The sequence below is a fragment of the Lepidochelys kempii genome, chromosome 6, assembly GCF_965140285.1.
Source record: "Lepidochelys kempii isolate rLepKem1 chromosome 6, rLepKem1.hap1, whole genome shotgun sequence".
NCBI lineage: Eukaryota > Metazoa > Chordata > Testudines > Cheloniidae > Lepidochelys > Lepidochelys kempii.
Genome location: NC_136385.1, coordinates 14,323,828 through 14,351,568, shown reverse-complemented (window position 1 = coordinate 14,351,568; position 27,741 = coordinate 14,323,828). Strand labels below are relative to the sequence as shown.

Here is a 27,741-nt window from a genome sequence, read left to right as displayed (position 1 = left end):
AGTCGAGAGGTAGGAAGGCAGAAAAACTACTTGGCCAACTGCCACCACAGTAATTTCTATCAGAGGGAGCCCATTATCCAGCATGCTCACTCCCTTTTGGGGAACAAATTCTGACTTATGGATGCACAGGCAATTTTTTTTTTTTTAAAGTATTTAGGTACCTAACTCCCATGTACCTTTTAAAATCTAGGCCTTACTGCTTATTCCTATATATTTGCCGAATAGGTTAGGCAGACATTTCAGCCTATGGGACCTTTCACTAAGTTTTTCCTGTGACTATTCACCACTAGTGGCAAGTGTTTGGACAAATAAATCACATGGCATCACTTCGGCTCCACGACTGGATGGCAAACTATGGATGGAACTGGTGGAGAGTGGTGACTCCCGTTTGCATGTGAATGACTGGTATTCAGACCAACACACTTAGATTCATGGATAGGATGTGAGGGCAGAGTCTGAGGCAGTCACTCTGGATCGCTAGCCAGTTGCCACCTCTGGGAAGCATTCCTTTGCAGGAAGGCAGGAGCATAGCAGGGACTGATCTCCATGAGAGCGGGGAAGCTGCCTGCTTCGCCCTGCTGTGGGCTTGTTAAGAGAGCAGACATTAGATAAAGGCCGTATCTGTGGGAGGACCACACTCTGCTCCAAGATAGCCACTTATGAAAAGTTCACTGGCTTAGAGGTGCTTGTCGGTGGGTGCCAACTCTTGTGCACAGAAGTGCACTTGGGCTTGTGTTTATCTTTCACTTCTGCACTTTGCATTTCACCTGAAGTGGGGAACATAACAGCACCACTTTCTTGAATCCTGCATCTCGCTGCCTTCTCCCATCCACATTCCTGCATTTAAGCAGCTCTGGGAAGGGCTGCTGGGAACATGACTCCCCTCCCCTATGGAGGGTCACTAGGCAGTTAGGTTCCAGGGCTCTGCTCTCCACTTCCACCACTGGAATCTCTCCTCAGAAGAAGCAATAGGGAGGTGAGAAGCCAGATGAAACCAAAACCGCCAGCAGTTGGCTGGGCCATGGTACAGCCCCGTCTCTTACCTTGTCTCTCTTGGGCCACTGGATGATAGGGACTCCTGTAAGTGCCAGTTTTGGGTCGCTGTTCGCGTGCTCTTCCAGCAGCAGCTATTGGAGAGTCAGGAAGAGAAAAGGAAGGAGACAAACAGCAGCACAGATACATAAGCAAGGGAACAAGAAACTGCTGCCAGCCTGGATCTGTCCAGATGCCAGGGAGAGAGCATTCCTTTCACATACTGCTGCAGTGGCTGGGGAAGAGTTGTCCTCCACTCCACCCCCAGCAGAGACACCTGTTCATCATTAGCAGAGCTGAGCTGAGCTACACAAGTGATAGTTATCTAGCCGTTTCAGCCCAGCAGTCCCTGGCAGACCATGCTGAGAGGAGTGTGCACTTGTGTGGGGACTAGTTCTTTTGTAGAGGAGCAGAAGCCCAGCCCCTTTTCCAGAGGAGCCGAGTTGCTTCCCTGTAATTTGAACGCTCTAAGCAGCAAACAGAGTGCAGGACAGCCAGCCCCTGCTCTGGTGTAGGAGGCAGTCATTCTCACAAGGAAACCACACAGCCCTGTGCTGGGTGCCAGGTAGCTAGAAGCGTCTTCTCATTCTGCCTTCCAGTTTGGATTTCACAGTAATGAACAGTTCCAAAAGGCGGCACGGCTTCGAGGCTTCTGGGAACGTTCCCAGGGCTGGCCCTCCTGCCTTTAACTCAAGGACATCCTACAGCCAGGTGTTAGCGACAAGCACCTGCATCCCCTGGAAGGCTCTTGGGCTACCAGTGCCAAGCCTGGCCTCTGCTCTCTACCCCACCCACCCACATTGCCGTTGCAGATGTGCTTTATTTACTTGGCTGTTGCTATGGCTACGTTTTCAGGAGCCTCCTGCTGGCACTCCCATGTGCCAGGCAAGTGCAGTGCTTCCTGCTGCCAGGAGGAAACAGGGCATGGGCTGGGCTCACATCCACCCCAGGGGATGCACGTCCCCCAAAGGGAGCCTCTGCTGGGGAAGGCTGCTTTCCAGTTACTCCCCGCCCTTCTAAGGCGGCTGTGGGCGCGGGCGGAAGTGGCTGCCTCCACTCCCAGAGCAGCATAGCATACTGTCCACAACCAGACTTTCCTCCCTCAGCCAGCCTTTACATGAGCACACACTGAAAGGAAAGGTCAGGGGCACTTAGACACACACACCTCAATGCCTATCAGAGCAGGGAGGGGAAAATGCACACCCCCCCTGCCCCAGGTACTCCAGGAGGTGGGTGGGCTGGCTGGCTGTTCAGGCAAGAACACCCTGCTCTGAGTGGGAGGGGGCACACCGTGATCCAACATCTAACCAAACAAGGCAGTATGGGGCAGGGAACCCTAAACGTGTCCCCTCTGTGCTCATCTCAGGACGGAGAACGCCAACTTCCAGCCTTGAAACACCCCGCCTCGAGGATCGCTAGCACAAGCGGAAAATACTCCCAGAGAGGGAACGGGCGACGGGATTTCCACCCCAGGACGCCCTCCCCCCAAAAAGGTGCAGGGACCCCACGTAAACAAGCCAACCCCAGTCAGAGAAGAGGGGAAAGCCCAAGCCCCAGCGGGGAGCTGTTTCGAGAGGGCAGATCTCATAGAAGGACGCCAATAGCATTGTTCTGCGGAAACGTGGACGGCAACCAAGTGCCCCCCCCCCCGGAGGTTCCCATCTAATCCCCCCAAGAAAGCTCTCCTCGCTGCCTGACCTTGCGTGCCACGTCCCTCTGGAGCTGCCGAGGCTGTGCGGAATGAAGTTTCCGAGCCCCTTTGTTTCGTTCCGTGCACTACGAGCTGCGGGGCTCTCCCTGGCTCCACTCCTTCCGATTTACAGTGTGTAAATCAGCAAACCCCCCGCTCTTCGGGAGACATGTTCCCAAGAGCCGCCCCCCGAACCCAGGCAGCTGCCCCAGCAGAAACTCGCTCCTTTCCAGACCCCGTCCGCAGCTTCCTGTGCCTGCAGACAATGCTGCTGCGTCACCCACATGCGGCTCCCAGCAATGCTTTGCAGCGGAAGATGGCAGAAGAGAAAGAGCCAGCGAGCGAGACAGCGCGCAGAGGACAGCTCCGTTCTGCTGCAGAGTCAGAGGAGGCTGGGACAAGCGGCTGGCGGCTCGCTGATTGGCAGACAGGGCTGCCCGAAGAGCCCCCCTCCCCTGTCCCCTCCCCTCACCACTGCAATCGGAGAACCCAGGGCCAGACCCCCGAGGGCTTCGGCAGTGTGGCTGACTTTAAAGAGCAACAGAAAAGCGTTAACCCCTTGTGTGCGCTGCGGCTGGCTTGCATTTGTCCTTGTCTTACACGCCCTGGCTAGCCCCTTCCCATTTTCTTAATCAGGCTGTTTTACGGGCTTCCTCTGAACGGACACCCAGGCCCTACACAGCATCTCATTGAGGGGCATGGGGGGACGATTATATTCCTATGAGAAAGGAGGTGGTCAGAGTCCATTGCAGACTACTGAACACAAACTGAGTCTGCAGGCATTGAACCTGGGAACCTGGGGATCTAAAACCATGAACCTCCACTACTTCAGCTAAGAGACCTCATCCGCTAACTTTTAGAGGCAGTTGCAGCCTCGAACCAATTTATATGTCCCCCTCTAGTGGCTACCTCAAAAAGCCATACTGGGTTTACCTGAGTTACACAAGGGGCTTGGCTACACGTACATTTTATAGCGCTCTAAGTTGCTGGCTCAGGGGTGTGAAAAATCCCCCCCCCGAGCGCAGCAAGTCTGAGTGTTTTAAAGCACAAGTGTAGACAGGCTCTGAGCTCATCCCCTCCTGGAGGTGGATTACCAGGAGCACTGGGAGAGCTCTCTCCCAGCGCTCGTGTGTGGTCACACTCGCACTTCGAAGTGCTGCTGTGGGAGCACTCCCGCGACAGCGCTTCGAAGTTTCCAGTGTAGCCATGCCCAAGATATCCCAGTGCACCCATCCCGTTCCCATCACTGGTGAATCTCAACATAATATATTGTGGGACAGCTTCAGTTAAAAATGGAGGATGTTATTAAAGTATGAAATATACAAGGAAAATGGTACTAATTAAGGTCTATTAAATTGTGTTATGCTGCCCCCAGTTTCATATATTATATACCACAGAACCTTCACTCTTGTAGAAGCTAGCAGGGAAAGCTTAAAGTCTGGCAGGTGAGCAGGGGACAGCTGAATTTTTTTTTGCACCCAAGAGGCATGAGGAGCAGTTTGAGAAGGATGTGGTAGGGATGCACAGATTAGCTGGATGTTTCTGCTAAAATAATCCAGTAGCTAACAAGGCTGTGGTTTGAACTGCCATCCATATGGGGCATCAGCATTAACACCATGGTGAACTGACCCTCTCAGGTCTACTGTTGCAGGCTGTCCACAGACTCAGGAAGACATCTCTGCACGGATAAAGGTTAGAAGCTTCGTATAATAAAAAGCTGAGATGCTAGATCACAATTCTCCAGAAGGCTGCAAATCATGGAGTACATTGGGTGTTTCACCAACCAATCACATGCACCTCCTGTGAAACATGCCCTGCATTCCTGTCCCTCAATGGGAAAGGTTACCTAATGAGACTGTATGAAGAAACGATTCTGACATATTCAATACATATGCCTTCTTACTCATCTTGTGCTGCAGGAAGCTACCGCCTCTCATCACACCCTGATATATCAAGGTTGAGAGTTTGGGTGGTTGTCTACTGCACTTTACAGGTGAATAGGGAAGGTTTAACCCTCCCTTTCACAGCAGGAGAGATGAGGAGTGGCTGCTTTTTCAGACCAAACACCTCTTTCAAGCTACAACCTTTGCAGATTTCATTGTAGGTTTCACTCTGCTCTGTGGCATGGGAACAACTTTCCATGTAGCCAGTGACCTCCCCTCTGCTGCAGAGGGTGCCTATTTTATGCTTCTGGGCAGTCTCCAGGACCGAGCAATGGCCAGCTCCCTCCAGCCATGGATCCTCTATGTCCTAAATTTTTCTCCAACCATGGCTATCCTTGCTCCAGTATGAAAAAGGGAGGATGTAATGACCAGAAGTCTAGTTTAGCAATTTTGAAAGATGTGGGCTTCAGCAACTGAAGTCCTCGCCACTTCTTGAACAGAGACAGGAGAGAGCAGCTCTAGACACTCAGAACCTAGAGGGAGAATAGTGAGGCAGGAACCTAAATGATCCTGATTTATTGCAGGGGGGAGAAGACTGGGGTACAGGAGAACTATCCTGCTTTGAATGAATGGTGACCACCCTTGCATGGCTGACAGATGGCTGACAGATGGAGTGGACTACAGGCCCCGCAGGCAAGGGGAGGCAGTAGCAGCCCATCATGCAATGAAGGAGGATTTAATTAGTGACTGCAGAGGTAACAGAAAATAGATTGGTGAAGAGACAGAGCAGTTCTGGGCAGCAGTCAGACTCTGCAATGAACGATTAGCTCAGCTACACACTAGCGGCAGCCAGACCAGAGAGGAGATCCTGGATATGGGAACTTCAGATTGTTCACCCTTCAGGGTAGGGAGTCTCTCTGTGTTTGTACTGCACCGAGCTTAATGGGGTTCCAATCCCAGTTGGGCCTCCGGGCACTACCAAAATATAAACATTTACTACTGCAATTACTAAGAGGTCCAGACTTGGGCTTATGAACCATCTAAGTCCAATGAGCAGGTAGTAGATCTAACAATTTCTCTGATGGCCCACTGAACAGCTACGCTACTAAGAAACCAGGTCCCCACTAAGACTTTGGGGAGCATTATATGTGGGAAGACGGAGGGACAAGGGTGATTGGAAAAAATGGGTGTGTGTGAAGTAGGTTTTAAGATCATAAAGCAGGTGGAGGGAGGGGAGGGAACCTCATTTATTATTGAGACCAGATGAGGCATAAACTAATGGCTGCCCTGTTAAAATCTCTCAATTGCCAGCTTAGGTTATGTACCTCAAGAGGAACCAGATATTAGCTATGCACCAGTAAGATGCCCAAGGCTTTGCATGATGGTCAGGAGGTAAGAGAGCTGCTGGATAAAGGGAGTTCTGAGAAGTTTGTTCTTTGCAAGAGATCTGGACCAAGCTACCATGCTCAGGTTGTATGTATGAGGACTGAGGGATCTATGCAGCTCCTGAAGTACACATCACTGTTTTATGATGCAAGTTAAAGTAGGAACACTCCCTTCCAATAGGGTATGAGGACAAGGTTTTCCAGTTCTCATAGGCCTTCTTAGTGAAACCATTACAGCTTGCATAGTGATTCAATCACAGGACAAGAAAGGAAAGACCTGGAATCACACCAGGAAAGACCTGGAATCACACCAAGAGGTTTGCTGAGGAGCCAGGAAAAGCTAATAAACAAAGCCTTGGAGAAAAGGGTAGAGCACAATGAGGCGAGGTTAAGAGAAAGATGAAGCTGGATGTGGTACAACCCTCTCAGTATTGATGTTCTACAGTCAGACCTCACTCTTCAGCCTCTATACTCCCAAGTGGTGCAGAAGTCAGGGGGATATCAGTGAAGGTATAAACTATGTCTCAGGATGGGACCACAGACAAGTATGTATCAGAGTGGCCCATAAAAGGAAGATGCCAGTAATCCCTAAAGCTTGTAGAGGAACGGTCCTAATGGTTTGACACAATTCCATAGGCAGGACCCCCTGCACCAACAAAAAGAAACCTAGGACAGGACAGCACTGAGATTTTATTGGCCTGATTTGTATCAACAAGTAGAGGAATGGATTCAAACCTGGCCTGAAATTCCAGAAAGTTGCCTTCACTAAGAAAAAAAGGTGATTACACATCTTGTGACATTTCCACTTGTAGGAGGTGCCACTTTCCTCACAAAATGAGGGAGGAAGCATGAGAGCGCAAGAGGAGAGGGTTCCTGCCTCATAGTTTGTACCTCATCCTGAGAAAGCAGGATGATCAGCAAGTGCCTATACACAAATGCAAGAAGCCTGGGAAACAAGCAGGGAGAACTGGAAGTCCTGGCACAGTCAAGGAATTATGATGTGGTTGGAATAACAGAGACTTGGTGGGATAACTCACATGATTGGAGTACTGTCATGGATGGATATAAATTGTTCAGGAAGAACAGGCAGGGCAGAAAAGGTGGGGGAGTTCCACCGTAAGTAAGAGTGCAGTATGACTGCTCAGAGCTCCGGTATGAAACTGCAGAAAAACCTGAGAGTCTCTGGATTAAAGTTTAGAAGTGTGAGCAACAAGGGTGATGACTGACTGGCTAAGCAGCAGGTCTTCAGAAAAGGACCTGGAGATTACAGTGGACTAGAATCTGGATATGAGTCAGCAGTGTGCCCTTGTTGTCAAGAAGCCATATGGCATATTGTGCTGTATAAGTAGGAGCATTGCCAACAGATCGAGGGAAGTGATTATTCCCATCTATTTGGCATTGGTGAGGCCACACCTGGAGTAGTGTGTCCAGTTTTGGTCCCCTCACTACAGAAGGGATGTGGGAAAAATTGGAGAGTCCAGCAGAAGGCAACAAAAATTATTAGGGGACTGGAACACATGACTTATGAGGAGAGGCTGAGGAAACTGGGATTGTTTAGTCTGCAGAAGAGAAGAATGAGGGGGGATTTGATAGCTGCTTTCAACTACCTGTGTCAAATATAAAGGGAAGGGTAAACACCTTTAAAATCCCTCCTGGCCAGAGGAAAAACCCTTTCACCCGTAAAAGGTTAAGAAGCTAGGATAACCTCACTGGCAGCTGACCAAAATGACCAATGAGGACACAAGGTACTTTCAAAGCTGGACGGGGGGGAGAAACAAAGGTTCTCCCTGTCTGTGTGATGTTTTTGCCAGGGACAGAACAGGAATGGAGTCTTAGAACTTAGTAAGTAATCTAGCTAGATATGTGTTAGATTCGGTTTTGTTTAAATGGCTGATAAGCTGTGCTGAATGGAATGTATATTCCTGTTTGTGTGTCTTTTTGTAACTTAAGGTTTTGCATAGAGGGATTTCTCTGTGTTTTGAATCTGATTATTCTGTAAGGTATTTACCATCCTGATTTTACAGAGGTGATTGTTTTACTTTTTCTTCAATTAAAATTCTTCTTCTAAGAACCTGATTGTTTTTTCATTGTTCTTAAGATCCAAGGATTTGGGTCTGTGTTCATCTATGCAAATTGGTGAGGATTTTTATCAAGCCTTCCCTAGGAAAGGGGGTGTAGGGTTTGGGGAGGATTTTTGGGGGAAAGAAGTTTCCAAGTGGGCTCTTTCCCTGTTATATATTTGTTAGACGCTAGGTGGTGGCAGCAATAAAGTCCAAGGGCAAAAGGTAAAATAGTTTGTACCTCGGGGAAGTTTTAACCTAAGCTGGTAAAAATAAGCTTGGGGGTTTTTCATGCAGGTCCCCACATCTGTACCCTAGAGTTCAGAGTGGGGAAGGAACCTTGGCAACCTGAAAGGGGGTTCCAAAGAGGATGGATCTAGACTGTTCTCAGTGGTACCAGATGACAGAACAAGGAGTAATTGTCTCAAGTTGCAGTGGGGGAGGTTTAGGTTGGATATTAGGAAAAAAAACTTTCACAAGGAGGGTGGTGAAGCACTGGAATGAGTTCCCTAGGGAGGTGATGGAATCTCCATCCTTAGAGGTTTTTAAGGCCCAGCTTGACAAAGCCTTGGCTGGGATGATTTAGTTGGTGCTGGTCCTGCTTTGAGCAGCGGGTTGGACTAGATGACCTCCTGAGGTCCCTTCCAACCCTGATATTCTATGATTCTATGAAATGCGTTCATTGGTTGACAGCCCTAGAGAAAGGTTTAAAAAGATGCAGTGGGAACCTGTAAATGCTACATAGGCAGTTTGGGATAGGTGACTGCTCATGTGCAAATACCTCAGGTATCTACAGCTTTTACTTTGTTCTATTCTGTCTGACAGATGTGAGGACTGCTACACATTCTTAAAGAAACCTGGGAACTGTAGCTAAGCCTGGAAAGTAAAGCAAGTCAAGACCTTCAGGTGAGAGACGGACTCTTCCAAATGAGCAAGCTGGCACAAGAACATTTTAAGGAAGCCCCCACTTCCAGCGTAATGAGGAAGCAAAACCTACTAATACCAGGACAAAAGGTTTTATTTATTAGTGTTGCAACCAGGGCTGGCCTTACCATGAAGCGAACTCAGGTGGCTGCCTCAGGTGCCAGACTGGGCGGGGGTAGGGGACGGGGGGCGGCTCCACTAGGACCCAGAGCGTAGAAAATTGTGTCTGCTGCTGGTGCATGTGTATTCTTTCTGCTCTAGATGCACAGAGATGGAGCACTGCTGTGCTGGAGGAAGGAGGGCACAAGAGACATAACAGGCAGGCAGGCGAAAAGGTGAGAGGGAACAGAAAGTAGCAGGAGCTGCAGGGAGAGAGAGGAGGAGGAGGAGCCTCTTATGTACCTCTCTAGCACCCCAAGGAGCCTGGACTGATTAACACCACCTTCTCAAGGACCTTCCGGTTTCACGCTGCTTCCCTGAACCCACTTAAGGAGAACAGGCAGTCAACTGAAGTAGTACGAGCCGGGTAGGCCCTTAAAACACTGATATCTTTCCTCACTCAGGCCCTGCTACCAGCTTGCTTTATTTGTTCCCTTCAATTGAGTGTTGAGAGCCACTATAGCTGGCACAGAACAGCAGTCATGAGTGAAAGAAGAAAACATCCCTCTGGGACAGCATTCGAAAAAAAAGCAAAAGGAAGCTTTTCTATCTAAGCAGGAAGGAGCTCTCCTGAGATACATAAACACAAATGTTCACGGTGAGCCTTCCGGCCCCAGTGAGGATGTGAGTAGTGAGGAGATGCCTGATCTTCCAGATAGAGTGCAGGTGACCTGGCAGCTATTGCAGCATCCATATCTCCATCTCAAGTGGATGCAACCATTCACATTCCTGAAGAAAAGCACATATCAGAGAAGAGTGTGGTGGAGGCGCAAGAAACAGCTGCTGCTGAGTTTAGCTCCTTAAGCCTAGATGATCCAGGACCGTGGACCCACTTGAGCAGTAGCCTGAGGGACTTCCTTGTACTGCATGGGCCACAGCAAGTGAGAAACTTCATGTTCCCCAAAGACAATGAAAATAGAAGTTTTTATCCCAACATATTACTGGCATGAAATCCCCAATGGTGACAAAGTGGAGGGGCCATGGCTTATGTACTCAAAACCCCAGAATGCTGCATACTGTTATTGTTACAAACTCTTCCAGTCTAATGTTCCAGCCACATTGGGTTCTACAGGAACACAGGATTGGAAAAATCTGGCTAGAAATCTGGCATGCCATGAGAAGGCAGCAAATCACCAGAGAGCATTCCATAGGTGGAAAGAGCTTGAGATGAGACTAAGGTTAAAGGCCACCACAGATGATCAGCATCAAGAGAAGATTGCATCAGCGTCTCTTTACTGGCAAAATGCTCTGAAAAGGCTCATTGCCATTGTGAGAATGCTTGCTATCAAAAACCTAACACTGTGTGGCACTTCAGTTCAGCTGTATGTGTCAAACAATGGAAACTTCCTTAAAATTGTGGAGCTGATGGCCGAGTTTGATGCTGTACTCCCGGAGCATCTAAGAAGAGTCACCACCCAAGAAATGTACACACACCACTACCTTGGAAAAACAATTCAAAATGAGACCATACAGTTACTGGCAACAAAAATCAAACAGAAGATTGTGGCAGATCTGAAGATGGCAAAATATTACTGTTATTCTGGACTGCATACCTGACATCAGCCATACGGAACAAATTACTTTAATGGTGCGTTTTGTAACAGAACCCAGTGAAAATGTCCCTGCAGTGGTGACTGTCAGAGAGCATTCTCTAGAATTTATAGACATTGATACTACAGGAGCTGGTATGACAAATGTGCTTCTTAAAAAGCTGGAAGATACGGGAATTGCGATAGCTGACATGAGAAGTCATGGCTACGATAATGGTGCCAACATGAGAGGAAAGAACATAGGAGTGCAGACGCAGATCCAAGAGTTAAACCCTTGAGCATTTTTTGTCCCATGCAGTTCTCATTCATTGAACTTGGTGGTCAGTGGGGCTTCTATTGAGGCTGCTGAATTTTTTAAATGTAATTCAAAGCATATATGTATTTTCCTCTGAATCAACTCATCGATGGCAAATTTTGAAGCAACATCTGGGAACATCCTCTCTGATACTGAAACCACTGAGTGCCACATGATGGGAAATGTTAGGATATAGATATTCAGGCCTGTCTGTAAAGGCCTATACTCTAAGAATTTAGGTGTATTCTTATCACTTAGATAGTTATAGAGGTACGAGAGAATCAAAATCACTGACTGTATAAGGCCTTTTCTCACTGTGACAGTCTGAGGCCCTTTTCTTAGGCTAAGGCCTTTGGCTAAGCAGCAGAGGCAGCCATAAGCTGGGAAGCAAGCGGTCACATCCTTACTTTCCCAACTAGTCACACTGAAATAAGGCAATCTGGAGCTGTTAGAAAGGTGATCTGATCTATCAACTCCAGAGAAAGGGAAGCGCCTAGAAAATGTAAAAGGAAACTTCATTTGATAGCATCCTGTCTCACAAGAACTCACTAATCAATAGCTGGGATGTGAAATCCTCACTTCTGTATTGTTTTGTCATTATAGTTCCCACTTTCCTATTGCTTATTTGCATGGTCTCTGTCTGGTTCTGTGATTGTTTCTATCTGCTGTATAATTAATTTTGCTGGGTGTAAACTAATTAAGGTGATGGGGATATAATTGGCTAAATAATCATGTTACAATATGTGAGGATTGATTAGTTAAATTTCAGTAAAATGATTGGTTAAGGTATAGCTAAGCAGAACTCAAGTTTTACTATACAGTCTGCAGTCAATCAGGAAGAGTGTGTGTGGGGGGGAATGGGAACAGGGAATGGGGTTAGGGAAATTGGAATCATGTTTTGCTAAGGGGGGGGGAAATGGGAACAGGGACACAGCTAAGGCTCTGTGGTGTCAGAGCTAGGAAGGTGGACACTAAGGAAGGAAACTAGAATCATGCTTGCTGGAAGTTCACCCCAAAGAACATCGAATTGTTTGCACCTTTGGACTTTGGGTATTGTTGCTCTCTCTTCATGTGAGAAGGACCAGGGAAGTAAGTGGGTGAAGGAATAAGCCCCTAACAGGAAAGTCGAGTGGAGGCAATAAAGCCTATCAAACACCAAATTGGGAAGGTAGATGATGCCATAGTTGCCATTATGGAGGCTAATGCTATGACAGGAACTGTTTGTGGGAGAACAGTGGCAGAGGGAAATGGAATCACCAGAAACATACATAACTTCAAATTTCTGTGTGGCTTCGTGTTGTGGCACGACATACTGTTTGAAATAAATGTCATAAGCAAGAGACTCCAAGGTGTTGACCTTGATATATCTGGAGCAATGGAACAACTGGACAAAGCAAAGTCATATCTACAGTCTTACCGGTCAGATGAGGGATTTCAAAACATTCTGAAGAGTGCACAGAAGTTGGCAGAGGAACTTCACACTGAAGCTATTTTCCCCACCCATTCAAGAATACAGGAGTCACCGAAGAAGACTACATTTTGATTATGAGGTATGGGATAATCCTATAAGAGACCCCAAACAACAATTCAAAGTTGAATTCTTTAACCAGGTGCTAGATTGTGCAATACAGTCAGTTGAAGAACGTTTCATGTAGCTCAAGGAACACAGCAGTATATTTGGGATGTTGTATGATATTTCAAAACTCCTCACTATACCTGAAGACGACCTACACCAGCAATGCAGGGCACTAGAGACCGTGTTGACACATGAGGACATGTGCGATATTGATGCGAGTGATTTGGGTGATGAACTGAAAGCCCTTTCAAGATACATTTCAGCAGGATCAACTCCAAAGAATATTCTGAAATATATGTGCACAAATAAGATGAACACCCTCTTTCTAAATGCTTTTGTTGCTCTGCGCATACTTCTAACACTTCCTGTAACAATTGCCAGTGGAGAACACAGCTTCTCCAAGCTGAAGTTAATAAAAACACATCTACGCTCCACAATGACACAGGAGAGGCTGGTCGGCCTTGCAACCATCTCAATAGAGCATGAGCTGGCCCAGACTATGGACCTTCAGGAAGCAGTTCAATCTTTACAACCAAGGCGGAACGGAAAGCACCACTTTGATTATTCAAACAGATAAAAATGCCAGTGTTTACTATGCAGACAAGAAAAGTTAACTTTCAAACGCCTGAAAGCAAATGTAAGCATTACTTAAAATTTTTGAACAAGGCATTTTAAGTTATTAGTTCTCCTTTATTGGGGTAGGTAGCAGAGCAGTACCATGAGAGGAGTAGAACAGGAAGAAGGCAGAATTGAGACCTTTCAAAGTTTTGGCCCAAGCGATGGGACATGGGGGCATCATTTGAGCTCCCCGCCTCAGGTGCCAAAATGTTGTGGGCTGCCCCTAGTTGCAACAGAGTAAGTTACTTGCAGGGTGGGAAGAACAATATGCAAGTTTGAAGAAAGCAAGGCTGTTATCAGGCAGCTATCCCAGGCAAATGCCAAGTGTGGTGAGAACAGATCTTAACTTTTTGTGAGCAGAGCAATGAGCCAGACAAGGGTGGAGGATGGAGAAGATGTAAGATCTAGACAGGCTAGGGTTACACCAGGAAGAACCTCATTTGAAACACATCTCATAGAACAAAGAACTGCAAGGGAAGACTAAGCACTACTAGCAGAAAGACCAGTCAGAACAACATATCACCACTGTAAGACTCCACTCAGATAAAGCAATAGTATCACTGTATTTCTGAAAAGATGGCTGCAGTTCTGCAGGAAGAAATACAAACCATGCTGAATATGGGAGTTACTGAACCAACCAATAGCGAACAGGTAAGACTCACAGTACTGGTACCAGAGAAATGGGAAGGTATTCAGGGGTATTCAGGCCCCTTAATGAATGAGGGAGGCAACCTAGTGACAGAGGATGTGGAAAAAGCTAATGTACACAATGCTTTTTTTGCCTCTGTCTTCACTAACAAGGTCAGCTCCCAGACTGCTGCGCTGGGCATCACAACATGGGGAATAGATGGTCAGCCCTCTGTGGAGAAAGAGGTGGTTAGGGACTATTTAGAAAAGCTGGACGTGCACAAGTCCATGGGGCCGGACGAGTTGCATCTGAGAGTGCTAAAGGAAATGGCGGCTGTGATTGCAGAGCTATTGGCCATTATCTTTGAAAACTCGTGGCGAACGGGGGAAGTCCCGGACGACTGGAAAAAGGCTAATGTAGTGCCAATCTTTAAAAAAGGGAAGGAGGATCCTGGGAACTACAAGCCAGTCAGCCTCACCTCAGTCCCCGGAAAAATCATGGAGCAGGTCCTCAAAGAATCAATCCTGAAGCACTTACATGAGAGGAAAGTGATCAGGAACAGTCAGCATGGATTCACCAAGGGAAGGTCATGCCTGACTAATCTAATCGCCTTCTATGATGAGATTACTGGTTCTGTGGATGAAGGGAAAGCAGTGGATGTATTGTATCTTGACTTTAGCAAAGCTTTTGACACGGTCTCCCACAGTATTCTTGTCAGCAAGTTAAAGTAGTATGGGCTGGATGAATGCACTATAAGGTGGGTAGAAAGTTGGCTAGATTGTCAGGCTCAATGGGTAGTGATCAATGGCTCCATGTCTAGTTGGCAGCCGGTGTCAAGTGGAGTTCCCCAGGGGTCCGTCCTGGGGCCGGTTTTGTTCAATATCTTCATAAATGATCTGGAGGATGGTGTGGATTGCACTCTCAGCAAATTTGCGGATGATACTAAACTGGGAGGAATGGTAGATACGCTGGAGGGCAGGGATAGGATACAGAGGGACCTAGACAAATTGGAGGATTTTTTAAAGTTTTTAAGGTCAGGCTTGACAAAGCCCTGGCTGGGATGATTTAATTGGGGATGGGTCCTGCTTTTGAGCAAGGGGTTGGACTAGATGACCTCCTGAGGTCCCTTCCAACCCTGATATTCTATGATTCTATCATGGAGGAAAAAACAGCTCAGATGAATATTGTTAAATCAAAATAACAAACTAATAAACTTTAAAGTCAGCTTTCCCTTAGATGCACTTAAAATCTACAAGGTAAATCATCTTTTAATCTTAAACGAGTAAATTTTTACCAAAAGCTTGAGACGTGAATAAAGTTAAAGGGACCATTTTTAACAAATTATAATTAAATCTTTTGATCAATTTGGTAGAATCCTCAACATTAAATCTTCACTCTCAGATTATGTGCTGAGAACTTGGACGAGATACGCTCCATTCTTTATGGAAAACAAAGCGGTTTTACCTTATGTAGCAAAATTGAACCAAACCTTAACTTTGGAGCTGCTGTCAATGCCTCCATAATTCAATACATGGCATAAAGGATGAATGAGACTTGGATAACTGTGTTTAATATGCAAATATTGGAATCATAGAATCATAGAATATCAGGGTTGGAAGGGACCTCAGGAGGTCATCTAGTCCAACCCCCTGCTCAAAAGCAGGGCCCATCCCCAATTAAATCATCCCAGCCAGGGCTTTGTCAAGCCTGACCTTAAAAACTTCTAGGGAAGGAGATTCCACCACCTCCCTAGGCAACGCATTCCAGTGTTTCACCACCCTCCTAGTGAAAAAGTTTTTCCTAATATCCAACCTAAACCTCCCCCACTGCAACTTGAGACCATTACTCCTTGTCCTGTCCTCTTCTGCCACTGAGAATAGTCTAGAACCATCCTCTCTGGAACCACCTCTCAGGTAGTTGAAAGCAGCTATCAAATCCCCCCTCATTCTTCTCTTCCGCAGATTAAACAATCCCAGTTCCCTCAGCCTCTCCTCATAAGTCATGTGTTCCAGTCCCCTAATCATTTTTGTTGCCCTCCGCTGGACTCTTTCCAATTTATCCACATCCTTCTTGTAGTGTGGGGCCCAAAACTGGACACAGTACTCCAGATGAGGCCTCACCAATGTTGAACAGAGGGGGACGATCACGTCCCTCGATCTGCTCGCTATGCCCCTACTTATACATCCCAAAATGCCATTGGCCTTCTTGGCAACAAGGGCACACTGCTGACTCATATCCAGCTTCTCGTCCACTATCACCCCTAGGTCCTTTTCCGCAGAACTGCTGCCTAGCCATTCGGTCCCTAGTCTGTAGCTGTGCATTGGGTTCTTCCATCCTAAGTGGAGGACCCTGCACTTATCCTTATTGAACCTCATCAGATTTCTTTTGGCCCAATCCTCCAATTTGTCTAGGTCCCTCTGTATCCTATCCCTGCCCTCCAGAGTATCTACCACTCCTCCCAGTTTAGTATCATCCGCAAATTTGCTGAGGGTGCAATCCACACCATCCTCCAGATCATTTATGAAGATATTGAACAAAACCGGCCCCAGGACCGACCCCTGGGGCACTCCACTTGACACCGGCTGCCAACTAGACATGGAGCCATTGATCACTACCCGTTGAGCCCGACAATCTAGCCAACTTTCTACCCACCTTATAGTGCATTCATCCAGCCCATACTACTTTAACTTGCTGACAAGAATACTGTGGGAGACCGTGTCAAAAGCTTTGCTAAAGTCAAGATACAATACATCCACTGCTTTCCCTTCATCCACAGAACCAGTAATCTCATCATAGAAGGCGATTAGATTAGTCAGGCATGACCTTCCCTTGGTGAATCCATGCTGACTGTTCCTGATCACTTTCCTCTCATGTAAGTGCTTCAGGATTGATTCTTTGAGGACCTGCTCCATGATTTTTCCGGGGACTGAGGTGAGGCTGACTGGCCTGTAGTTCCCAGGATCCTCCTTCTTCCCTTTTTTAAAAATTGGCACTACATTAGCCTTTTTCCAGTCATCCGGGACTTCCCCCGTTCGCCACAAGTTTTCAAAGATAATGGCCAATGGCTCTGCAATCACAGCCGCCAATTCCTTTAGCACTCTCGGATGCAACTCGTCCGGCCCCATGGACTTGTGCACGTCCAGCTTTTCTAAATAGTCCCTAACCACCTCTTTCTCCACAGAGGGCTGGCCATCTATTCCCCGTGTTGTGATGCCCAGCACAGCAGTCTGGGAGCTGACCTTGTTAGTAAAGACAGAGGCAAAAAAAGCATGATGTTTGTTGATTAATATTTTTGATGACAAGTAGTTGCTCCAGAATCAAAGCTTTCATTTGAACAAGTTTCTAACCCTCGTGGCTGTGGAGAAAAAGTCTTGAAATGATGGAGTGAGTTTATATGCGCATTTCAAAGAGGTTCTTTCACAAGAGGTAGGAACTCTGTGGAACTTCACAATTGGTTCAGGAGTTCTATTGAATGTTCTGGCCAGTCAATACTCCTTTTCACCTGCAGTCCTTTCTGTTGATCTGCAAGGCATGATTGACCAGGTTGTTTTGTGGATTTAAAAACCTAGAAAAGTGGCCAAGAAGTTCCTATATTCCTTCTGGAGCGTCCATTAACTGACATTTAGAATGTGCCTGGTATGCCATGTAATTCACAAGATGCAACATCAACTGGTGCAATCTGTGATAGGATCTAAAGGCAGCACTCCTGATATTCAGATGGTAAGGATACACAGCAAATCCCTTATTCAGGTCAAGAGTGCAGACACACTGCTTTCACAATTCTTATATCACACAACACTATACTATGTATCGGTTAAGGTTGCTACAACATAAATGACAAAGCCACAAAAGCAAAATAAAGTTAAACCATCCAACGGTACACTCTTCTATGCAGACACCTCTCCACTAGCTAACTACCATAAACCACAGCCTTGGCTCACCTCCCCAAACTGGAAGGACCATGTTTTTTCTAAATTTAGTACAGAAGGAATGGGTGGGAATCATACTTGTGCTGATGGTGGGAGTATGGGCAAAGCTTGGCTAGAAGGCTGACAGTGCTACCTGTGGAGAGGTAAGGCTAAGTTTGTGTCTCTATCTGCTTCAGAAGGGACAGAGAGCATAACATAGGAGTGGACAATGAGGAAGGGTGGGACAGAAACCCAGCCTTCTAACCTTCGTTTTAGGATTCAAAGCTGATATTTTCAGAAAAGGGTGGGCTGGAATTCCCTTCTTCTTTCAGTAATGCAAGGGTAAGAGACCTGGCTCATGGTGACCATCTTCATAGGCCTACCTATTGCACAGCATGGTGGGATACAGGGTGAAAAGGAGAAACATGCATATAATAACCCACCTAGCGAAACCTGCAAGAGATCATATATCCTGGGCAAACAACCAAACAAAAATACAACCAAGTCCATCTGTAATGGGCAGTGAGGAACGGAGGAGATTGTTCTGATGACCACTAAGGAGGATTAAGGCTAGTATGGAGAATACATTGTGCCATGAACAATCTTGCAGTGTCACCTGAAAATGAACCAAATGGGTCCTAAGATGATTTTCAGAACTCGTGTCCATGACGGCACCAGAAAATACTGCCTTGGTATTAGTTAGTTAGTCTATGCTAACTATGTTAGTTAGTCATAGTTAGTCACACTGGCATCTCTACACCCCTAAAGGAATCAAAATTAGGTTGGGTTCAGTTTTCCCCTTTGGGCCTAGATCCCCTCTAAACATCATTTGGTAGATTGAATACCTGCATTTTATCTTTGAAATATGAGTAAAAACCATCAGTCCCCATTGGAAAAGGGGGGCACCAAGTTAGAGGTAGCACATTTAGAACTAAATGAGCCTTTGGGGGATATAGCACACTTTTGGGGCACCTCTCCCAGAAAGTCACCAAGACGGAGTGGACTCAGTAATGGAAGATGTAGTTTTATAACCATTGATAAGTATGTGCCAGCTTAGATCACGTAGCCAGACCTCATGGTTTCAGGCACAAGCTCATCAGCTGCAGGAGGAATTCCTCCCTGAGCCTCTCTTGCACTGCCCCCAGCAAGCCAGGAGCATCCTGGCATTCCTTGCTTTTGTATACGGACAATGGCAGGCAGGGATATGGGACTCTGTGAAGCAGAGGTTCTCAGCTTCTACATACCTTAACGTCAGCAATGAGGGCGTCCTCATCCTCTATGCCCGTGGGGACACATTTCTTGTGCAGAGGCAGCGACTCCAGCTTGTCCACCAGGCAGCGTAGACCTTCCAGTTCAAACTGGGTCAGATGCACCTTCCTGTACTTGAAAGGACTGCTGCCATGGGGATCCCAGGCCTGACCATTGTGGGAGCCCCGGCTGGAGTCAGAGGAGTCCATAGACAGAGTTCTCTTGAGGCCTGGCAGGCTCCTGCAGCCTCTGCTTAGATCATCATAGTCTAGGTTGGCACCGTTAGCTACAGGGCTTGTGAGAATTGATCGTCTGGTGACTGGGCGCCTGGGGTCCCTCCCTGCTGCATCGTCCTCTTCATCCATGTTCCCCGGCTCCAAGCAGCTCAACTCCATATCTGCCATGAGGGTGAGGGGAAAGATTAGAGAGAGAGAGAGAGAGAATGAGAGGAGCAGAATAGCAGGCCTGCCAAGCGGACTGCTTACAGGAGATTGAGGGTTTTCAGGCTAATCATCTGAAGGAGACAGGAAGGCATCTCCCTCAACCACCAGAGAGAACGGCATGTAAAGCCAGGAAAACAAGCAGCTGGACAGAGCAAGACACTGAATGGATACACCAGTGGGGCTGATCTAGAGTGACCACTGTGCAGGAGTGACAGAAGAGTAGCCTGATTTCCAATGAGTGCCAAATGTAAAGCACCCCTCCCCACCAAGGCTGAGAGAGGAGAAGGGCTGTGGATGCTGCTGCTCCTATAGCTGTCCCATTAACACCACCTCTGTTCATTATTTCACCACACTCCACTGCTGGGGGAAGCTGATCAAATGGATATGGAGCCACACTGTAGAAGAACAGGAGTTTGAGAGCAGCAGGCTGCCCTGAACTGACCATCTTAAGCTACTAAAGAAAATGTTCTGAAATTTGCAGGGGAAAGAGGAGTCACAGGGCTTTGCCTTTGCTGGAGCCCTTTGGGTAGAAGTTCTAGCCCTGGAAATGCTACAGGTGTGATGAGAGGGCATCCTGCAAATGATTTTCGGATCCCTTTTGAGAGCAAGGTCTCATACATCACCCTCTATTGGATTCCTGGCTCCTGCTATGTTGCAAGAGGCCCCTGCAACCCTCAATATAAAAACCCACAGACACAGCAACTTAATCTAGCACACGAGGTTCTAGGCCACAGGAAACATTTTCCCCATCATCAGCTGGAGCCGGCCCATGAACATAGCAGCAGGGACTGCATCGCCCCTTCGCCATTCACTAGAGGCTGCACATCACTAACTGGGCATGTACAGGGGGACAACTTGGGCTAGATTATCTGCAGCCCTTTCGAGCAGAGATGGCTAGCCTAGCACTTCATGGGGGTAAAGGAAAGCTCCAGGACAAACTGCAGCTTTTGACTCATTGATCCTGTTTGCCCTCTCCCTGCGGATTCCCTTAAACATGACTAACAGGAAAGACAGGAAGTGTGAAATTTAAGGAAGTGAACCTCCTGAATGCCCCCCTGCCCTGCTGTATTGGCAGTGAGGGAACTGGAAGAAACTCCTTCAGTATGACAAGGAGGAGATGGGGGCCAAGCAGTTGCTCTTACCCATGCTGAGCGATTCCTTCTGGAAGTCCTTGGTCAGGTGGGAGTGACTGGTGATGCAGTAAACATAGCGTTCCAGCACATACCAACACATCTCATAGTAGAAGGGGTAGCGAAACTTATTTGGGACCTGTCATGGGGTGAAAGAGGCAAGACAGAGCCAAGGGAAGAGATCAGCTACACTCAAAAGGAAAGCACAGTGACAACACTCCAAGCATAGCTATCTTGGTCCCAGAGTGAGCCTCTTGTGAGGGTTGGGAATTGCAGGTACATGGAACAGCATATACAGGGAGTGCTTTCAGCATCCTGACATTTTATCTCACTGCAGGAAACTGCCCACAGGCAGTGCAGGCATACCTCACTCCCAGGCCATTAACATTTTATTCTTGTTTAGGGTCACAGATCTGTGCTACATTTAACATCAAACAAATCCTCCCCCATTGTTGCAGAGATAGTAGCAAGACAAGCACGCTACACAACACCTTAGCTGCGAGTACCACACTTTGACCTCAAGCTAAAATCTAACGTGTTCTGAAGGATGCTTAAGAGAAGGGAAGGCTATTGCCAATAAGAGTCTGCGTAGTGCTTTTGCAGCTTCATGTTAGGAGCTGTGTGCTACACTTGGCAAGTCCTGAACTCAGTTCACAGCAGTTAACTGGTGGGGATGCATCAGCCTGCAGATCCAAGCACTCTCACTCAAGGTCACAAGAGGCCTTTGGCCACAATAACCCTCTCTGCTGGTCAAAACTTAGCATAAGACTCCAAAGCAGCAGAGGAAGGAAAATGAAAATGCAGAAGCACCACATTTGGGCGACTCCAGTGACAAGTAATCTTCCTTTTCCTACAAAGGAGGGCTTGGAGAGCCCCACTCAGATTCACTGTACCCAATTCCCTTCTCCCCCTGGTTCTCCCCAACCTGGAGCTGGATTAGAACCAGTGCCCTAGAAGTTAATACCCCATATCCCATCCTCCCCCAGCCCCAAACCAGCCAGTCTTCCCATTTTCTTAGACACAGTAAGCTGGAGACAGATCCTTTTGGAAGCTCGGTAGCCTGTATTTGTTCCCTTGTGCTGAGGGAGGGTCTCTGATTCAGAGGTCGCCTTCAGGCCCTCCTATGTTCCTTACCCTTGTGCGGTCTTCAATGTTGTAGATCCGTAGCTGCATGGGGATGTTGAAGCTGTGCAGGAAATTGCCCCCGAAAACCAAAGTGTCAGTGGGAGTATACACAGCATGGATCCAACCTGTCAGAGTAAGACAGTAAGCGATGATCCCAAGTTGCAGTGGGGGAGGTCTAACTTGGATATTAGGAAAAACTATTTCACTAGGAGGGTGGTGAAGCACTGGAATGGATTACCAAGGGGAGTGGTGAAGTTTTTAAGGCCCATCTTGACAAAGCCCTGGCTGGGATGATTTAGTTGGGGTTGTTCCTGCTTTGAGCAGGGGGTTGGATTAGATGACCTCCCATGGTCTCTTCCAATCCTAATCTTCTATGATTCTATGAACTGGAGAGTTCATAGACTAGCTCTGTCTAACAAATGCATGGTTGAAGCATCCTCACAGACCACATTAATTTAAAATACCCCTCCAACTCTGAATCCAGCTGGCTGATCCCAGCCCCTGGAAGGATGTGGACAGTGTGTGCCTTGCAGTGCTAATCCCAATCTTAGCTGCTCCAGCCACTCCCACTCATGTATGTCTGAAAATTCTCATCTGTCACTCACTCCCTTACCTCCAGCAGCACCTTCTCTCCCTTTTCTACTTCTTCCTTTGTATGTTAGTCACATTAAACTCTTTGGGGCAGAGCCTGTCTGTATCTGCGTGGAACCTAGCACACTTGTGGTCTCAAAGAAATAGCAGGCAGTCTACCTCACCCATCCAGAAATTGAAGTGTTTCTGATCACACTAGATTCTCCAGTAGGATGTGATCTTGGTCATGGGTTCCCTCGGCTTGGATAGCTCAATAGCTGCCTTTAACCAATTTGTTCCAGTGAAAGTTTGCAATTCTCTGTTTTGTATGCAAGCCAGCTATAATAGACCCTAAGTCAAACAGGTCAGTGCCCTGAGAAAAAGAAGAGATGGAGTATGCACTGTTTACTAAACCAGAAGGTCTAGAATGCACAGATATGCTCGGTAGCGACACCTTCCAAACAGTGGTCTAATTCCTGATCCTCCCATTCTTTCCAAAGGTGCATGTAATTCTCTCTCTTTCATACCATTAGTACTCTTCACTCTCACAGCTCTCTCTCCTTGCTGAAGCCTTCCCACAACCAGCAGGGAGGAATTTACTTCCTTCAAAGCTACAGCAGCCATGGTTCAGGGAAGTATCTACCTCCAGCCCCACTGATACCATCTCCTTCTTTCCCCCTACCTTCCTATCATCCAATCTCTTAGAAAAGCCACCTCTGCAACATTTGTCCCTAACACCCCATACTCCTACCACACTTTTATTCAGCTCTTTTATTCAGGTATCTTTCCGATCTGTTCTCTGCTTTAAAAACCTCTCTCACTTGCTACTTATTTGTAATCTTTGCTTTCACTGAAGAGATGTTAGCTTTCCTCATCTCTCCAACCACCTCTTACAAACCATGCCTGTGGCAAATTTCAGCAACAAATTTCACTGCAACAAGAGCCCTCTGAGGCAACTTAGATGCTAGGCATTATGAGCACAGTTGAAAAATCCTGACATGGTATTCTCCATTCCTTGCCCAAGGAAGAAGCTGCATATGGTAATTTATATGCTTTTATTAGTGAAGGCAGGCTAGTGTGTGCGTAGCATTTGGGACAGAATAGTGGCCTGCAGATCCTGTAGCAGTTCCATAGCCTTGGACCAGCTCGAGAAAGCTCTCTTGCTCAAACAAGCTTTGATTTCCAGTAGACCATTCCATTTGCCAGCACAGCCCAGTTGACTGTTAATTTTCAAGACATACCCGACTCAAATCATTAAGAGTCTTAAAGAGAAGTGTTCAGATCTATAGATTTCCACAAGGATCAACTCATCTTTCTGCTTTGTCTACCTTTTCTCTCTGAGTTCTCATCTTCACCTTCTCTAACACTTACTTGGATCGTACTCAGCAGTATGTTTAAGAACTCTTGACACCTTTCTATTTACCCTCTGCATGCCTTGGCAAAGTCAGCCTGAAGCTTTGATTCAGCTCCCTTTAGCTGAAGGTCCCAACGTCTCAAAGGACAGAAGGGTTTCTCTTGGACAGATGGACCAACCTCAAAAGCCACTTCTCATTTACCTTCTCATCTGTTTGGAGCTCCCAAATGCTTCCACAGTTCCTTGCCCTTGAACCATCCTTGGCTATGAACTCCCTTTTGCCACATGTTTGTTCTACAAGTCACTATACAGTTAGCCCTCAAAGTCTCAAGATTCTCTGACCTTCACTCCTGCAACTCCCATCTTGATGCTTCCAGCTCTCCAGATTCCAGCATCTGCCAGATGCTGCTGCCACCTTCTCACACACAAAGCAGTGCAGTCACATTACTCATTTCCTAAATACATGCACTCTCCTCCCCCCACCTTTTGTTACAGGACACAGGTCAAAACTGTCCTTATTTTAGGAATGTCCACGGAGTTATTATAACCAACCACACACCCTCTCCTCTACTACCCTACCTTGCTTCCTCGATCAGGACAAGCTTCCATTTTGCACCTCCAATAGTTCCCACCAAGCACCTTCTCTTCAACTTCTGCCGTCTGAAAGAGCCTCTTTGTCCAGCTCATTTCAAATATTCAGCTGAACACATCTTTCTCCTCTGCCTCTTAATTACTGACCCCTGCTTTGTTATTTAGATTTAGTATCTATTTAACTTGGTGATCCATTATGGGAGTTTGTATGAAAGATGCTAGAGAGAACAGAAGCGTATCATATTTTCCTCTCTCACAGAGGCTTGCTATCCAGGAAATTCAGGGAGAAATCATCCTGCTCTGAACTGCCCGAATTTTATGGGCGTGTCCCCCAGAGATTCTTTCCCCCACTGCCTCAGACTTCCTGACTCCTAGCACAGAACATATTCCTTTCAAAGACAAGGACAAACGCACACTTCCAGGGTTCTCCCCCCCCAGCCCCTTATACCTGAGGGGATGACGAACGTGTAGCCCTGCTTGAGCTCAATTCGTTGACAGTCTGACACTTTGTCACCAAGAAAGATGTCCCCCTGTTTCCCTGACAGCAGCCAATTCTCGTAGAGCTCCAGGTTCTGGGGCGTTGGTGGGATCAGCCAGAAGATCTGCAAGGTTCATTGGGTAGAGATCCTTCAACAGTTGTCGACAAAACCCTCTTCACTCCTTTTCTATTATTCCTTTCAAGCATCATACATCCAGCTCTTTCCACCCACAATAGGATCCATAAAGGATGGCTCTAACAGAACCATCAATAGATATTCTGTTAGAAATACCAGCAACTAACAAGAGAGACTTAATGTCAGAATGACATACTGAGTACTGCAATCATCCAGGGTATGTGGAAATTTATCACCTTACAGGCAAACCAAAGAGACAAGAAATACAAAACCCACTGGAAATTCTAGATCCTTAAACACACACGATATATAGCAACGTTTTCAGACGTGCAGTTCTACTATTGAAAATGTCTAAGATTATTCTCTTATTAGCCTCTGTGTACCCTACAGTATGGAAATACAGTAACTCCTCACTTAACATTGTAGTTATATTCCTGAAAAATGCTACTTTATGCGAAACTATGTTAAGCGAATCCAATTTCCCCCTAAGAATTAATGTAAATGGGGGGGAGTCGTTAGGTTCCAGGGAAATTTTTCCAAAATGGCTCCGATTTTTGTGCACCTCTAACACAGAGCAAGCTGAAAGTTGTGTACCTTTCAGTGGCAGACGGATGCCTTAGCTGCCTTGGGTGTTAGAAGATCTTCCCCTTCCTGTACATGTCAAACTCCATAAAGTGTTGTGCATAATTAAAATAGTGTTTACAAAAAGCTATCACAAATCTTTGGCATCCATGACACCGAGGCCTAGCCTACACTAGAAAGGATTAAAAATTCCCAGAAGAGACCGCTTATACCAGCAAAAAAAAGGTGAGCAAACTACAGCCCACGGCCTGGAGCGGTTTTAAGCTGGCCCGCAAGCCGCACCACATGGCTTAGCCCTACTCCGGTGCTCCGGCTGGGGTGCAGAGTCGGGGGCTGCACCATGAGGCTCCTGGAAGCCACAGAATGGTCCCACTCTGGCTCCTAAGTGCTCCAATGGCCCCCTCCAGTGCTCCAATGGGAGCTGCAGGGGCGGTGCTGCAGATGGAGCAGCATGCCTTTGCATAGGAGCTGTAGAAGGGACATGCCACTGCTTCTGAGAGCCGCTTGAGGTAAGCGCTGCTCTGAGCCTGCACCCCTGAGACTCTCCCCACGCCACAACCCCCGCCCCAGCCCTGACCCCCCTCTCATACTCCAAACCCCTCAATCCCACTCCAGAGCACCCTCCTGCACCCAAAACCTCTCATCCCCAGCCCCACCCCAGAGCCCACACCACCAGCCGGAACCTGTACCCCTTCCTGCACCCCTGCCCCAGCCCTGATCCCCCTCCCGCCATCCGAACCCCTCAATCCCAGCCCAGAGCACCCTCCTACACCCCAAACTCATCCCCAGCCCCACCCCAGAGCCCTCACCCCCTCCTGCACCCCAACCCCAATTTTGTGAACATTCATGGCCCGCCATACAATTTCTATTCCCTGATGTGGCCCTCAGGCCAAGAAGTTCGCCCACCCTTGGCCTATGCCAAATTCCCTGAATGTAGTAAGCTATACTGGCAAAAGAACATCATTCTTGCGGGACTGTTGTAAGCAAGACACAAGGAACAATTCTTCTACTCTACTCTGCACTGGTAAGGCCTCAACTGGAACAGAACGTCCAGTTCTGGGTGCCACATTTCAGGAAAGATGGATAAATTAGAGTAATTCCCAAAGAGAGCAACAAAAACTATTAAAGATCTAGTAATCATGAGGAAAGATTGAAAAACCTGGGTTTAGTCAGTCTGGTGAAGAGAAGATGAAGGAGGGACCATCATAACAGTTTTCAAGTATATAAAACTTTGTTACAAGGAGGAGGGTGAAAAATTGTTCTCATTAACCTCAGAGAATGGGCTTAAATTGCAGCAAGGGAGGTTTAGGTTTCACATTAGGAAATACTTCCTGTCAGGATAGTTAAGCACTGGACAAAATTGCCTAGGAATCTTCTGGAAGCTCCGTCACTGGAGGTTTTTAAGAACAGGTTTGACAAACAGCTGTCTAGTTATTATTTAGTCCTGCCTTGAGTGCAGAATCATTGACTAGATGACCTATCAAGGTCCCTTCCAGTCCTTACACTTTTGTTATTTCATGTTTTAAGTCCTAGTGTAGACAGGACAACATGGTATTTAACGTATCAGGCAGGGTACTGGGCCAGATGGATCCTGGGTCTGCCCCAGTGTGACAATTCCTACATGAACCCACAAGGATTCAGCACAAGAAGCTAACACATGTTAAGGGTTAAGGCCAGGCCTGAATCAAGCCAAAGTACAGTTTCAGGACAAAAAAAAAAACAAAAACAAAAAAACCCCCACACATTTAAAAACACTTTTTTATGCAAGATGAGTAGGCAAGGAGATCTATCATGCTAGGAAGATGTAGCAAATCTGTGGCTGCTTACAACACATTATGCAAGAGACTCCAGGAGCTGGGGGGATCCAGCTCTCTTTCAGGTGTATCTGATTTCATCAGAAGATATCTTAAGTTTCGGGTTTCAGACCTACAATTCCTCTAGAGACTGGTGTTTATGTGGTCAGAGCTCTGTACATTTTACCAAAGACCCCTGGTCTATACTCCATCACAGAGGATCGGATGAGACACAATGATGTTTGTACATGGAAGAATCCCCTGAATAATCCAGGTGGTTTTATATGCAGGAGTCCATGTGATGCCTATATGGTCTTTCAGATATCAATAGCCCAGGAAGGCTTTTCAACATTGAGTTTATGCATATAAAATGTTATGCACTGAAGTTTGTTTATGCTTTACACTATACCTTGAAGATTATGCTTGGGTAGTTTCATTATTATTGTGTTGCCTTGTACCTTTAAGTGTTACAAAAAGGTAACATTCTCGTTAATAAAGACAGTACAATAGAACCTCAGAGTTACGAACGCCATAGTTACGAACTGACGAGTCAGCCATACATCTCATTTGGAATCGAAAGTAT

The 27,741-nt window shown here is 46.8% G+C and overlaps 1 protein-coding gene across 4 annotated transcripts in view; it reads right to left on the bottom strand.

The window, feature by feature from the left end:
• Positions 1-27,741, bottom strand: part of KDM2A (lysine demethylase 2A) — an 83,832-nt gene that overhangs the window by 10,479 nt on the left and 45,612 nt on the right. For 3 of the 4 annotated variants that reach the window (XM_073346824.2, XM_073346825.1, XM_073346826.2), the window contains 5 exons: positions 24,618-24,771; positions 21,664-21,779; positions 20,542-20,668; positions 18,953-19,353; positions 1,044-1,127 (listed from right to left, as the gene is read on the bottom strand). In XM_073346824.2, the coding sequence (XP_073202925.1) occupies positions 1,044-1,127; positions 18,953-19,353; positions 20,542-20,668; positions 21,664-21,779; positions 24,618-24,771 (882 nt within the window). Of the gene's footprint in view, positions 1-1,043; positions 1,128-2,730; positions 3,122-18,952; positions 19,354-20,541; positions 20,669-21,663; positions 21,780-24,617; positions 24,772-27,741 lie in introns of those variants that run through there. The other variant, XM_073346828.1, reaches the window with a different exon arrangement.